We start from the raw sequence: 16,625 nt of genomic DNA, 5'->3' as shown, positions 1-16,625 counted from the left end.
ATTCCTTCATTACAGGGGGTTGGACTAGATAACCCTTGGGGTCCCTTCGAACTTTACAATTCTATAATTCAACCAGGTATTTCAGCATTACTTGTGGTGCTCAGTTTTCACAGTCCAAAAGCTATTAATTTATAATACTCATTGCCTCACAGGCTGTGGAAGCTAAAGCAGTGAAAACTACAAAAACATTACACTGCAATGTGAAATCCTGTTACCCTTATGTAAGAAGTTCCTTTGGATCACGGTACTTGTATCAGCAAACTTCGTATATAGATGCAGATGAATGAGGTGGTAAAATGGGCATTATTTCTTCAGATTTCAAGAAGGGGGGACCTGTGTTTTCCTATGCACCAGAATTAGATTCGAACATAGGAAACTGCCTCACAAATATTTATCCATCAAATATTTATCCATCTAGCCCAATACCGAAGGAAATAAAGACATTTTATATTTGCCAATAGTCATCTGGCATCAGATTGTCACTGATGGGACACCAAGGGCAAGCTGTCTGTCCGATAGAGCCATTTTCCCAATTTATGCCTTTGAAATTGTAATCACAAACAGTGAAGGAAACAAATGCTACCAGTTATATTTATGCTACCACCAGTGGTGTGTAGTTGTGTGTGTGGAGCACCCTAAACACACACACACACGTGAAATGAGGAAGTTTAGCTGTTTCGATTTAGTTTGATGCAGTAATTAGGACAAATATTCGTCCCAGGGTGATGAAATGCTAATCTCAATAAAGAACTAAATTAGTATGCAAAAACAACATGGGAAGATTAAAAGAATTATGAGTAATGGGGTCTGAGAGGGAAAGGTAATGGACTCCTTATTGCCAGACAGCCACACTTTATATATTTCAGGACAAAATCGCCACTTTAGGCCTTTTCCTCTATCTGGCATAAAAATATGCTTTATATATATTTTAAAGACAGAACCAGCACTGTTTTCCTCTTTTCTCTAGCATAAAAATAACAGTGCTCTTCATAGCAAAAGAGCAAAAATTATCTTCTCAGAAGAAAGAATTCAAGGATATGAGAGATTCATGGGTAGATAGTTATTTTAGCTATCTCAGTCCTGTTCTGCAGAGATAAGCGAACTGGTAGTCATCTAGCTGTATCATTGGTAACTTGCTTTGTAGTGTTCAGAGTCTGTCGAGGTAACAGGAGCAATACTTCAGAGTATCTTTGTATCCATGTGGGTTATCTGCCTTCAGATTTGAAATAAGACATGTGCGGGTAGGGGAAGAATCTTGTCTTTCAGATATGAGCGCTGAAGAAGAATACTTTTGCTTGGCAATCTGCCATAAATGAAACAGGAATTTGGACACTGGGTGGAGAAGTGTTCATATTGTGAAATTAAACAAAGATTAACTCTGTCTCCCCAGTTCTCATTTGCTGTTTGGTAACTGGCATTGATGCACAGAGAATTAATGAGTGATACTAGACACCGCTAATGAGTGTCTCTACTTATTAGGAGCTAGATTGTCTACTGGTAATAAATAAGGACTGCTTTATTGACCAGTAAGTTTATCTGCATACTACAATAACTTGCTCAAGCACAGTTTTTTAAATGTAACACAGCAAAGTGAAGTTATTATAGCTACTAGCTAGCCATTCCAACCCAGTCCCAATTTAGCCTTACAACAACATTTTGTAGTAAGTTTGGGTGCAAGATAATGAATAGCCCAAGGTCATGCAATGTGCTTCTTGATAGAGAAAGGAATTCTCATCTGGGTCTCTCCATAGTACTAGGACAACACATTAACCCCTACATCATAGCTTCCCCTAATGCTGCTCCAGAGGATCCTTGAATTTCTGACTCTACTGTTTCTGACTGCTCCTTTTCTTTCCAGACTTGCCTGAGATTTTCCTCTCCTGTACATTAAAAGTTGTGATTTATTTTATCTGACCCTATTTCATCTCCAGGGGAGAAAGGCAGATTATTCTGCTTCAGAGTTTTTCTCTTTCCCTCTTATGCCACTTTCCAACATTGCCCCATAAAGCCAGGAAGGAGAACTTGGTGCCTTCCAGATGTTGTTGGACTACAACTCCCATCACCCCCAACCATTTGCCATGCAAGCTGGGGCTGATGGGAGATGGAGTCCAACAACATCTGGAGGACCACAGGGTCCCCATGCCTACTTTAAAGTGAGCCTGTTTATTTATAGAGTTATATAAAAGGTAAAGGTAAAGGACCCCTGAAAGTTAAATCCAGTCGCAGACGACTCTGGGGTTGTGGCGTTCATCTTGCTTTACTGGCCGAGGGAGCCAACGTTTGTCCACAGACAGTTTTTCCGGGTCATGTTGCCAGCATGATTAAGCCACTTCTGGTGAAACCAGAGCAGCACACAAAAACACTGTTTACCTTCCCACCAGAGCAGTACCTATTTATCTACTTGCACTTTGACATGCTTTTGAACTGCTAGGTTGGAAGGAGCTGGGACTGAGCAACGGGAGCTCACCCCGTCACGGAGATTCGAACTGCCGATCTTCCAATCAGCAAGCCCAAGGCTCAGTGGTTTAGACCACAGCACCACCCATGTCCCTTATATACTGTACATTAAACAAAGGATTTAGGTGATGAACATAACACATCCATAAAACAGACTATAAATACTTGAGTCAACATCTGGACAGTGGTACACAATAATTGATGGTCGAGCTACACATCAGAAAAGCCCTGTGTAAGCAGAAAAGCCTTAAGACAATGAAGGGTCTTAAGTATCTTGAGCAGGAATCTGAACAAAGTACCAGTGGTACTAGCTAAATGGTAACAGGGAGGGAATTCCAACAGCAAGTTTAGATCTTGAAACAGGTGTTGATGGGAATCTCCCAGTAGCAGCCAGGAGGCTGCATTCTGCATATACAGCAGCTTCTGGACCAAAAACAAGGGAAGCGCAAAACGAGAGAACAAGTGAAACATATTAACATGTGGCACAATCCCATTTTAAATCTACAGTAGATATGGATGAAGTCCAAAAAGGGGACAGAGTTACTTTTAAGTTCTTGCCTACATAGTTAGTGTTGCTTTGCACATTAGAAAATTATGTTTGACAACTTGACATTTTAATTCCTTCAATCCCATTAAGCTGTTAGGAGATTCAATTACTGCATAACATGGGTCGGGAACTCCTCTGTCTGTAGTGCCCTCCTTTCTTATCCCACTTCTATTTCCTATTGCTCTTTATTAACAGAGTTGGGGAACTCATTAGGAGCCTTGTTATCATTAACATTATTAAACTTTGTCTTCCTCATTATCAGGAACATTTTTATCTCTGCTGTCATTAAGCAGCACATCATTTAGCTCAAAATTACTCACAGGCTATGGAAAGGACGGAGTGTAATCCACACTTTCCTGGACTTTTGTGTGTGTGAAACATCTTCCGGTTGCTTGCAGATTATTTGCAATGCAGTCTCCAACATATGCCAATTTATTGGGACAATCAGCTCTTTTTGCCAAGAAAGCTCAGGTGTATTTGAAATGACGAGCCCGAGGCAACAATAGATGCACAGCAAACTCGGTTGGGGAATTGGCTCATTTTGGCTGCTTTATTACGGCCAACAATAGCAAATTAATAATGGACAATTGAGATAATGATGGTGGGAATTAACTGGGCTGATTTTACTTTATTTTTTGTGCTGTTCTAGCCACTTAAGCATTTAAGTAGGCAAACAACTACATCATTATGCTTTCTACCTTTAAATATATATGTCAAAGGGGCTGGAGAAGAAGTTAAGACCCAGGTGTGAGCCTGGCATTTAGCAGGCAGATGTTGCTGTTTCATTCTCCTTCAGCCTGCTACTCTCAAGCTTTAATTCTTCATGCATGTCCCCCATTAGGTTTAACCGTGCTTAAAGGTGTGGGTTCCGGCCTCATATAACTCTAGCATGCTTGAATCTAATTAGTGCATGGAGAGACTAAACCATAGACTAAGTTGTCCTGTCAGGCTTAGCCAATGACATGACTTCAAACTTTGTGAGGAAATGCGCCACCATTTTGTTATCTATCTCTCTCTCCATGTGTATTTCAGTATGTAAAGAGCTCTCAGTTGGTTGTTCCAAGACATGGCTTTAACCAGCCTTTTTCATTTCAGACCAGAACAGAGTTTGAAACTAGCATTTTTCTATACCAATAGTTTAGAAGTTTTTACTATTTGTAACTAACTGCCTATGCATCTTTTCTGACTGTTGTATGGACAAAGGATATTTTGGTGGATCCCTGGGCTACCTCAAAAGGAAGCTGAGCATGACAAAAACTCTGCACTGCACCCATGAAAGTCTTGCTATCTGAGGTGATGGCAATGATGTTCTCTTGTTCTTCTCCCTCCCTGAAACACACAACTACTTCTCCTTTATCTTATAGTTCACATACTCAGTTAAAACTACAATGCTATGTACAGGCAGAAGCCTCCTTGAAAACAGTGGAACTTACTCCTGAGTAAGCGTGAAAAGGATTATGCCACAGATCACTTCATCTAGTTCACCCTCACTTCTTACCAACAAAGTTCCAGTAGACTACAAGGAGAGATGGGCAGCAGATTTGAAAGAGAGTTTCATATTTGGGGGTTATTTTTTCCTGTGGATCGATTCTGTGGTCACATTCACTTGCCTGGGGCAGTTCACGAAGAAGTAATTGCTGGTGCGGGCACTGTAATGCACCCACAGCTAAGTCTCTTTTAATAGATATTTTGTTCAGACAGTTTGCCTGGCAGAAAAACAAGTAGCACAAACCATTACAATGGCTTGAATTCTGCTGGAAGATCTTTAACTTCCATAAGGAATGTCTGCCGTATCAAAACGGTTGATACTGCAGCCCATACCAAAATCTTCACAGTCATCATTCATCAACATTGCATCTACAAATGAAAGCCAAAATAGTGAACTATATATTGGCAAACTGTTTGGTTTGTAAATGGGAGACAAACATTAAAAAGAAATAAACCGACTGCCAAACCGACAACAATACTATCAGAATCTGATGCCTTATTATTATTATTATTATTTATGTAAAATTCACACGCAATGCATGTTAAAGCAGCATGTAATGAAGGAATTACCCATTTCCAGCATGAATTACTTGATTAAAAAAGAAGAAGTGACTACTTTAAATGAAGATGTTGAATAAATCAGTAACAATATACTGGTTAATTACAAACTTGGTTAGCTAAAGAAACCTGGAGAGATTTAATAAACTGATAACTGCCTCTTAATTTGCCAGTCATTTGTGATATTTGTTGGGCTGACAGAGAGATGTACCAATCTCTTAAAAGCTCCTTTCATATAAAATGCCAATCTTATCACCAAAATAAAGAGCTGTTGAGGTGCTTCTGGACAGGAGTTCAATACGGTAAACAGGTGGTTTTGATATTGCAAACGGGTAGGTGGCAAGAGGTGCTTTTGATTTTTTTTTAAATATATATGGGATTTTCCTCATGAAAGGGTAAATCAATATTAAATGGAGGCAAAATACAGGCTGGCATTCTAATGATAATGACGTCAAATGGATGCTGTGAAAAACTTGCATAAAAGAAGAACAGCAGTCCCACAATAAATACCTGTCTGGCTATTGGGAAGCTCCCTTGATTTTGTTGAAATCTATGATCAGGTTCAGATTCTAGAGATCTTCTCTTTTTATAATACTAGCCCTCATGTTTATGAATATACTCTTGATCATGAGTAAGCTATGATGGGGAAAGGGGGGGGGAGTTGTGGAACTGGAGCATTGGTGTCCTTTCTCATAGCTCATATTGGTTCTATTTTTGTTTTAATTTTGAAAAACTGAGTAGTTTCTGAACTCATATAGTCAGAATAAGATTAGACACTCACTTCACATCATCTTAGGAAACTTTATAAAAGTAATTTCTCCATGCTCTGTAAAATATGAATAATGGAGGGGAAATGCACAATATAAACTGTGTCAATATCTGCATGTTCATCATGTAATAACTGCAATATAAAGTGTTGACTTTAATTTGTGAAACGTCTATCTACCTCTGTCGAAAGAGATTTCCTATCAGCTGTGTCCGAACACAATATTAAATGAAAGCTTAGTTCTGCATGAACTAAACTAAGCTTGTTTACTCCCCACAACCTTCTCTGTCTTCCTCTGGCATGACGTCCAAACTGAAACAAAAACACAGTGAGTTTGAACCATGATATGACCGAACAACTCAAGATCAAACTGTGGTTTCTGATTCTGGCTAGTTTGGATAAACCATGGCTGACTGCCATCCTTGATTGAGAAGAAACAATAAACTGTGCTTAGTAGAAAACGGAAGCAGATCTTTTGGCCATGTGGAGAGAAGAGGTACAAGTAGGTTCATATACATCACATTAACCTTATGGCTGAAACAGGACATAATCTCTTTCACAAAATAGTTTCCAATGGAAGCAGTTGCTACACAGCTCACCAATTGCTCTTCTGAGTGACCAGATCGATTTCAAGATCTTTGATAGAGTGTTTAAAAACAATGCCAACATCAGAGGCAGATGGAAATCAATCTAGTCGCATGGCTCAGTGATCAGATGACTGCTTTGCCTTGTGACGAACAGTAATGTACAATGAATGTTCCATGTGGCCAGGGACCATTGTCAGTCAAGTCAGCCTGCTTCCATTAAACTTTACTTACCAGTTAATCTCTCTTTAAATTCCTCTCCAATCTTAACCCCTCCTCCAATTCCCTTTCCCTTTTAGTTTTCCATCTTGTTTTATCATGCTGTCAACAAGAGCACTTTATTTCCCTCTATTCTTCTCAAAAGTCAATGTATTACAGGGGCTTGAAGCATCATGATCAAGATTGGACAGCTATGGACAATTTAGCTATGGACATTTTGTTTTTTAAATCAATAAATTAATAGTTTGCAAAAGCAAATGCCAGAAGATCAACCTCCCGTAGTTAGTTCTGGTATTTTCCATCACCATTAACATAGAAAAACAGCAGCCTTTCAGTCATTTAAACCCTTACCTCTTGGAGAACCCTCTTCATTTTCAGAAGTAATGTTTTGACAGCTGTACAGTCTTGCATCATCAGTCGGTAGGGCAAAGATTCCATCCCTCCACCATCTTCGATGGCTGCAAAAGGCCACTCCACCGACGGGCTGCTAGCCAGTTGGCTGACACGAGGGCACCTCGCTTCTCCTCGATCCACTTCCTTTGACAACTTCAGAGAAAGATTCCTGTCAAGATATAAGTTAAGATCATTAGCTGCAATACTAATGTTTTCAGGAGAGAATGCCGTAATTTAAATTGGTTAGTTTCATTTTTTCATATCTGAGATCACCGGTAACCCAACCTGCTACATCATCTTAATGTCTTAAGCATCTAAATAAAAACTCAGGGGCTGTACAGTATGTAACAAGATTAACCACAAAAAAACTGCTTGCAAAAAAAGCAACATCAAAAGCACCAGCAGAAGGATGGAAGGAAGAGGATGGATAGCAAGGTAAGAATGAAAGACGAGAGAACACCTGAAAATAGCAATGTGTAATCCAGACACTTATTAAAAGAGTGTAAGGGGCTGATTCATAAATCTAGAGGCAATGAGATCCAAAATGAACATAAGAAAGTTAAGTGTGTAAAGAAGTGAGTATAAAAAGAAAAAGGGAAAGAAGAAAAATAGTACTTCCAGGCAAGAAAGATAAGATGATTTACAGCAGATGATTTACACCATTTCTCCACGAGGCGATACAGGAATGTGATTCCCACCCCCCGTCTCCCCTCCCACAACGCTACACCCAGCCCACCACTTCCCTTGCCTGCAGAACAGCCCCCTGTCACCAAAACACAGTGAGAGGGGACATTCTGCAAGGTCTTGTTGCTCATCTTCCCTACCTTAGGAGTAGGAAAGACGAGCAAGCAATGCCGAACACTGGAACACCACCCTCTTGCCAAAGCTGGCATGAGGCAGGGGGTGTCCCACAAGGGGAGAGGAAGGTAAGTGGCAAGGCCGCGTCCCAGAACACCTTCCGCTTGGGGCTTTCTGGCAGCAGGGACAGGTGGGGCACCACCTCTTGTGCTTCCATTGCCTGAGGAGGCTGCTTCAGCCCACCACATGGGTGGGCCGGCTCTGAGTTACAGTAAATCACTGCCTAATGGAAGGCCAACAAAGGGGAATATATTCAAGTCAAGATACACCAGAATATAACATCCGCTTTTCTTTTCTTTTTTATTATATATGTCTTTCTTTGCCCTCCCAATCTCTACCTAAGCCCTCTATCATCCTACTTTATCATGTCCTTCCTCATAAAGTACAAAATAAAATATTAGGTGGTGTCCCCTGGTGTGACCGAATGTAGGTTGCCTGTGACCCTATTTTAAGACCAATTATTTAAGCAAAAGCGAGCTCTATAACCTGATAAGATGAAACATCAGTGCAGTGAAAAGTTTTGTTCAAGGAGATGTGAAAGACCTAGAGAAGATACCAGTTCGGATCTGCCTTCAAAGAGCACAACACAATTCCTTTATGCACTCTAAAAGATATCTCTATACTTTAAATCATTAAAAGTAAACACCATTTAAGCCCTGGACAAGAGGAGATGAATACATGAATGGCGCCAAGTTTTAAGGACAAAAAGCATGGCAAGAGTTTAAGTTATTGTGAGAGAGAGGAATGGGAGGACAACGATGTATGGCACCTTGAGCACCAAGGAGGAAAGGTGGGATATAAATGTAATAATAATAATAATGTTAAATAAGTGCTGGTTTTCCATCAGCAATTTGGAGGTAAAACATGTGCAAGGATTTATTGAAAAGTCCCTCATTCAATCTTTAGCTGCACATCCCCCCCCCCCGGCACCCCGGCATGATCCTCAAGAGCATGGAAATTAATCACACTTTGAAACTCTTATTATATTGAACCAGTGTTGCAAGTACAGTGGATACGAACTAAGAAGATTAAACACAAAATAATCTGAAAATCTTTGTGTCAGTGAAGCTTAATTGTATGTCATCAGTTGTATTTCCTTATTACTGTGGTTCCACATGTTTTGTTTTGAGCAGGGGTGGGGCAATGCCTACAACCGGTTCCATAAGCAAATGAAATATCTAATAACTAAAAAACAAAAGTGGGCACATATTTGTACATGCCAAGTTATATGCATAGATACTAATAGTGTTTTTTTTTTAAAAAAAAAACAAAAACCCAGACATCTCACCATAGGAGGGAAGATGCGTGGTAGAGCGTGGTGCTGATAACTTGCAGGTTTGATCCCTGTATGGAACAACTGCTTATCCCTGCACTGCAATTCTGTAATTATATGATTCTAAGAAAGGTGACCTGTGTTCTTGCTCACTGCTTTCCAGGTGCTGACTACTGATAGGCAAGTTCAAGGACCCCATTTCCCCTTCTTAAGGTTCTTTGGACAGCAGTTCAACTAGAGGACTCTCTTCTGTAAAGTAAGACAGACGACCACCCTATGTTGTATTTCTGATCTTCCTCTCCCTGATCTTCCTCTTCCTCTCCCTACATCCCTCACCCCACCAAGAGCTGCATGAATTAGATTCTCTGTTTCTGCTCTTTAGGTCAATTCATAGCACAATCAGCCATGAACTCTTGCCAGACACATATTCTCATGCATCCACATACTCAACATGGAAAAAGATAAACCTGAGCATCAGATCATATTGATGAAATTTTTACAGGTGTGTGTGTGTGTGTGTGTGTGTTTGTGTGTGTGTAGGTAGGTAAATAAGTAAGCCACTCTTTCTGGATTTTTATTTCCTTCTTACATTGATCCTCATATTTATGAGGTTTGACAGTTTATAAGAATTTAAACTTCACCGACACCAAGATTCAAAGATTACTTAGCTTAATCTTCTTAGTTCTCATCAGCAGGGCTTGCAACAAAGCCACAGGAGAATGAGCTGGAGTACAAACAATGGGCTCCTAGTGCCTTCACTTCTTGACACCAGCTTAGCAAGTGAGAGACAAGCAAAACGGTCTGCCTCAGAAAAGCTCTACCAGCAGATCAAAAGGCCACAGTGGGTATTATGTCAGAGTTGTTCATTCCCAAACAGAATTTTAGACAAAATCTTAGTTAGATTAGGAATACCGTAGTGATTCCTAAGCAGTAACCTGATGGTAAAACCCCGAACCAAAATCTTAATAAGAAGCATATTTATTATTTCCAAAGAACTTTCCAATCAAAGGACTGCACAAGGTAAAATCAGACAGAGGCTCTACCCTCATGATGGCAATCTACTTTTTTCTAAAATTATGCACCACAGCAAGGTGATCCACAAAACCAATCTTCACAGAAAATCCTGCACTGTTCTAAAACTTGGCATTCTTGAATTTGAGCGGCATATGTCTGCAGATTAACTCTGTGACTGAACCACAAAAAAGATGCCTAAGTAAGACATCTGTGGGGTTAAGAAAGGCCGCAAATAGCCAATTAGGAGACTCTACAGCATTCTAAAGTGGTGGTGCAAATCAACAAGTTGCATACAGGTTGGCTGTCATGGGCTGAATGAAGAATTTCAATTTGCAGCGCTTTAATTGCAGTATGCCAGTGTCTGGGTAAAACAGAGCCCAGGTTTTTAATCATCCATGAGTAATTTATTTCAGTCAGTTCAGATTGTTCCAACGAGAAGAGTTTTCTTTTCCACACTTCAACTGGTTCTTTGTAGGGACACGGGTGGCGCTGTGGGTAAAAGCCTCAGCACCTAGGGCTTGCTGATCGAAAGGTCGGCAGTTCGAATCCCCGCGGCGGGGTGCGCTCCCACTGCTCGGTCCCAGCGCCTGCCAACCTAGCAGTTCGAAAGCACCCCCGGGTGCAAGTAGATAAATAGGGACCGCTTACTAGCGGGAAGGTAAACGGCGTTTCCGTGTGCGGCTCTGGCTCGCCAGAGCAGCGATGTCATGCTGGCCATGTGACCCGGAAGTGTCTCCGGACAGCGCTGGCCCCCGGCCTCTTGAGTGAGATGGGCGCACAACCCTAGAGTCTGTCAAGACTGGCCCGTACGGGCAGAGGTACCTTTACCTTTACCTTTTACTGGTTCTTTGTATGAGCATGGGGTGACTCCAAGTGATTCAAACAAGTACAGTGTTCTCTGTGGGCAAGGGCTGTCTGAAGTGAAGGATTCTGCCATGATTGCAATGAGGAAGGGCAGTAGTTTGCAGTCTCGTTCCAGACAGACACAACTCCCTAACTATCCAGTGCAAACATCTTCATGTTTAGTCAGAAGAAAGGGTCACTGAGTTGAGTGGGGCTTATTTCCTAGCAAGTCTGTATAGGATTACACTTATAATTATATTACACTTATAATTATTATACTGATTTTACACCATGGCACAAATCTCCCCCACCCTACAAGGACTTCACATTTACCAGGCCATCACTACAACGCCACAAAACAAATGTTTCTAGAATGGGTCCAGTTATGTGATTTATTTATTTTTTAAAAAATGGATATTACATTATCAACAAACCTCACATCTTTTACTGTGGAATCCTCTTCCCTCATTCTCCCTTGTAGGTCTTTGGATTTCCATAATACTAAATTTGATTTAAGCCAATTTACATTCTGATCCAGAAACCAATTCAAGTTCAATTATGGTGATTTCATTCCACTGACTGAAGTCAATGGAGTTAAATCAAGCCAAGTCCAAATAACCAAGTCTAACTGGCTTGTGTATCAGCTTTCCCAGCTCTCCACACTTTCCTTTTTGTTAAGGGCTAATACTTTGAAAATGTGTATGACAGACAGGCTAGATGATTAAAATGCATAGTATGGGGTAAGGTGCATGTTATTTGACATTTTACAGCTTTTAGCACTGAGCATCATTTATTGCCAATTTTCATGCTGTGACTTTTCAAAGTCACCTCTGAGAGGAAAATCAGGTTTAAAAAAGAAGAATATGCATGCATGCATGTGCACACACTGCACACAAATGTACACTCTATAATGGCCCAAGCAAGGGTTGTTTATAAATCGTTGTGCAGTTTCCCACCCATTGATGAAATCCTCCTGCAATCAAATACTTTGACGCTTGCAATCAAAGACTTTGCATGAGGAAAGAAATGTCCAAACAGTTGGAAGAATTTCCACATTATACATTCTTAAAGGCCTTGATGAAACAACTTTAAATTGAGCATAACAGAAAACTTTCTGCACTCTGCAGTTCCAGCTTTCCAGTCCTTCAATTCTTTCCATTTCCAACCATCTTGAATATTAACATTATACTGGTTGATCTGTCTTTCATTATATTGAAGTAGAAGCAGAAAATTGTTCCAGCATGTGTGAGTTTGAAGAGTCTCCTCACACATCAGAAGAAGCCCAGATGACAAAGAACTCAGCTCAGGAGACTGGTTGCAGACAACAAGGCAGGGTAAATAAGAAGAGACCTGCTGGATCAGGCCCATCTAGTCCAGCATTCTGTTCTCACAGTGGCCACCCAGTTGCCTATGTGAAGCTCATAAGCAAGACCTGAGTGCAACAGAACTTTCCCCACTTCGGAATCCCAGCAACTTGTATTCAGTGGGACAACTTGTTGGCCATTCTTGCACTAATCAGGTTGTGATATGGAACATTTTTGTTCTTTTTTTTAAAAAAAAAAAACTTCTACTTGGTCCTAATCTGTCTAAGTATTCTTTCAATACATCCATGGAACTAAAGTCTATTGTTTTAATGGTCTCCACTGCATTAATTAAAATGTCCACACACATTTCTAGACTCTAAGTGCTGCAATGACCTTTTCATGGTCCGATTTAAAACACAGACCAGAAATTAATTAAGTGGATCCGTTGCTAGAGAGAAAAACCTGAGAAAACATTTGTCCGAAGGAATATACAGGCTGAAAGAAATGCCTAGGCTCGCTTAGCAATTGAATGGATGGAGTAGAAAAATCCATATAACCCAAGAACAGGAATGAACAGCAAGGACACATCGAGACTAATGACTCCAAAGGTAGGAACATGCATCTCACAAAAAGAGGCATGCGTGTGTGTTGCATTTTCCAATTCTGTAATCGTTACCAAGAAACACAAACAACAAGCAATGCAAGTCATCCACTTTCTACTCCTTCCCATTTTTCAGCATCCAAATCCACCTTTGAGTCTCCCATGGCAGAAGGTAAACCATGTTCTGGTTTGCCTGATTCAGAGTTTTGGGTTTCTGGTTTTTACCCTAACATCCTTGTTCTGAAATAACTGTTCCTGTTTAGAATAAATTTCACTGTTTCACCCACCCATTCTTGCTGACTATCTTGGTTATTTGGAAACTGTCAAATTTCTCTTTCTACCCATTATTATGTATTTGTTTTGTTTATATGCTTACAGGACAAACATAAAATAACAATCCATTAAATAGCTCGATGCCAAAACATTAATTCTGGTGCCATGAACTTATTTCACTGCAGAGGGAATTCCATAAATGGGCACTACATCCAAGAAGGCTCTTTCTCTGGTAATAGCCTGCCAGAGATCAGTCCTAAGCAGCCCTGAAATCTGGGTTTTCCTTGGAGGGGAAACAGGGGAAACAGAGCCCTCAAAACATTGCTGGACTGCCAACAACTTTGAGAACTGTTAAATTGTTAGAGCGTGTTGAATTTTTCAACTTTCAACTTTCAAAAATGAGAGGTGCTAAAACTGTGATATGACTTGGGAATTCAAAAGCTATTTTGGTTAAATTAATATAAATTGGTTTTGTTTGGCAAGTAGAATGCATGTGTAAAATTGTATGGAAATCATTAAAAATGATTGCCAAGTACTTGCAGTTATATGATATATTAATATTATTTTTATTTTGTATTACCTGACATTTTCAGAAGGTTTTCCAAAAGCAGTTTATGTGCTTCTTCAACAAACTTTGGCTTATCAATGTTGTCCAGTCAATAAATATTATCAGATTTGAGTTACCCGGAAACATATTTTAAGACCCCTCACTGAATAAATTTGCAAAGAAAATGACAACCCCTACATTGCACCCAGGTATCAGTGGTCCAAGACTGGAAGTATCAACAGCAGTTGCCCTGGCTGACTCTGAGACCTAACCATCACCCCTAGGGCGAGAAGATCAGGGTTGATGGTAATCCAGAAGGAGGTTTTTTGGTCACTAGCAAAATGCTCAGCTAACTGCACATGGCTTTTTGGGAGGCAGGGGAAGTACATGTAAGCACCCACCTGAATCAAGGCCTGTCTGTGAGCCAATAACAGGTGGAGCCTCCAGCAATTATATAAGTTCTCGGTCTGAACTGCTTCACTGCTGAAGCTCAAAAAAAACACACAACCTTCTTAAACTGGAGAAATGGACACCACTCGCCTTACCTCTGACGGCAATGAATTCCATCCATCAAAAAATAAAAACTGGGTTGCTTACTCAGGGTCAGAAAAGAGGTCATGTCAGGAGCTCCTGGTCTTGCCAGAGATTGATGATTCTCTTTCAATTCAGTTTGCTTTTCATCAACAGGTAAAGTAATCTGAATTGGCAGTGACTTCAGAGGTACATATTTCTGTGTAAATAGGCCCAAGTTATTTCAGCCCTTTACCCTACTTCACTCAGGAGGTGAAATAAACTATTTCCAGCATGGTTCATTTTCCACCACGGATATTGTATTTCCACTGGTTATCCCAAATTGAGTCTGCATTTCAATGCAGAACTGACCTAATTCACAGTTCCCAGACTAATGCATGTATCCAAATGCAGTTATCTATCTATCTATCTATCTATCTATCTATCTATCTATCTATCATCTATACACATATATAACTGCATACAAAACTGTATATTTATCATGCGTACCACATGAATATTTAGGGAGGTATGAATAGAAACAAAGAAATGCATATAACATCCATATTTAGGGAAGAAATGCTTGTAATATAAATGAATACAATTCTAATTCTGCTTATGTTATTACACAAAAGGGAATGGAACAAACATGATTGAAAATGGGTAAAAGTGAAACTGACCAAAATTGACTGACTCATGTCTCCCTATCCTAAATCCACTTTTTATCCATTTCTATCCAATTTACTTTCTAATATGAAGGGATTGTTAACAACTGGATGCACAAACACTTCTACGAGTGGGAGTAAAAAATGAGGGTGCTCATTCAATGTACATCCCACTGACAACAAAAAACTAATCCACAGATTGGTTTCTGTTGTTATTTTCCCAAGGCATTTGAGCAGCACTAGCAACCAAATGCTTTGTATTCTGATCAAAGTGTGACCATGCTTATGTATTATTATTACTGTACCTTTACTCTGGTGTAAATTGCTTCAGGACATTTTGTAGTAGGATGCAATATATAAATTTAATTAACCTAGCCTAGCTTAATCCAAAAGATACTGCAATGGTATTTTATTTACTCAGAAGTAAGTTCCACTGAGTTCAATGAGATTTACTTACTTGTGAGTGTAGGATTACAGCCTGAATGTGCAACCCATTTAATGTAAAGGGTAGAATCTGCACTTGGATGCAAATTCCTGTTCACACCCTCAAAAATATTCAAGGCATCATATGAGGTTTTTATGAATAACTGAGACAATGGAATGGCTAAGTCAGTAAAAAAGAAAGGGACAGGTTTCACTGTAGAAGAGTTGTGTCTAATTGCTGAAGATTCCTCACATCCATAATATAAGTAATTTGATTAATCAGTGAGGAAGAAAACTGCATCTATAAAAACCATCCCATTTCATGATCGTATAAAAAAGTAAGAAGATAATGTTATTGTTAAAAGAGCTTTTATGTGAAGTCCTGTTTTATGGTCAGTTAAAGAGGAGCTTTAATGGATTTGAAGACAAAAAATACAGCTAACTTGTCAATTCCTTTTCAAAAGATTGAAACCTAGCGCTTCTCTCTCCCCCAATGGAACAACTTCATAGTTTGCATTAGTCTTTGATTATTATTTAACAAAGCATGCAGGAAACATGCAGTCCTATCAATAAGCATCTGAATTTGCATAATGTATGCCATATTCTGCTAAATAAAACAACTAGCAAAACATGGGGTTTTGACACTGTTAATAAAACCCAACAGAAGGTTTTGCTGCCTATATTGCTACATGTCAAATTTTCCTTCCTTCAAACTGGCTCAAACTATTAATTGCCACCCAGGTATATGTTGGAGGAAGCAATATTTACAGGGCACCTGTGGAAAGATAATAAATATCACACAAAGGACCTCAGACAGGCACAAATGTAACACAGACTCAAAAGGTAGCCTTTGAGTTTGTAAGACCTGGAAAAATGAGGGAGGCCTGCTTGATAATATCTCAGTAAGGCTTTGCGGGGGGGGGGGGGGGGGACAGAACCTAGGACTGTGTGAGACTCCAAAGAAACATAGAATCATATAATTGTGGAGCTGGAAGGGACCAAGAGACAGACCAAAATCAGATTCAGATAAACTGATTTTTTAAAAAAGACATTGTTTAGTTGATCTGTCTAGCTTTGGGAGAGGGAAGATGGAAATAAATGTTATATGGAGAAGCACAAGTTATGTATAACCTTTTTATAAAGTAAACTCTCCTAACATTGATACAGTATCAAAAATGGAATATATGCATTTCTTATTTTCCTACAGTGCAGCTGAGGTGTTGAACATAGGTAACTGTATGTATCCAGTAAAGGTTGTTGGTCCATCTAGCGCAATGCTGTCCACCCTGACTGTCAGCAGCC

The 16,625-nt window shown here is 39.7% G+C and overlaps 1 protein-coding gene across 4 annotated transcripts in view; it reads right to left on the bottom strand.

The window, feature by feature from the left end:
• CCSER1 (coiled-coil serine rich protein 1) overlaps window positions 1-16,625 on the bottom strand; it is a 730,500-nt gene that overhangs the window by 413,686 nt on the left and 300,189 nt on the right. For all 4 annotated transcript variants that reach the window (XM_028743550.2, XM_028743548.2, XM_077933833.1 and 1 more), the window contains one exon: window positions 6,971-7,181. In XM_028743550.2, coding sequence (XP_028599383.2) covers window positions 6,971-7,181 — 211 coding nt within the window. The remainder of the gene's footprint in view (window positions 1-6,970; window positions 7,182-16,625) is intronic.

The sequence above is a fragment of the Podarcis muralis genome, chromosome 9 (assembly GCF_964188315.1).
Source record: "Podarcis muralis chromosome 9, rPodMur119.hap1.1, whole genome shotgun sequence".
Lineage (NCBI taxonomy): Eukaryota > Metazoa > Chordata > Lepidosauria > Squamata > Lacertidae > Podarcis > Podarcis muralis.
Note: the sequence above shows the minus strand (reverse complement) of the source record. Positions and strands in the feature narration are given on the sequence as shown.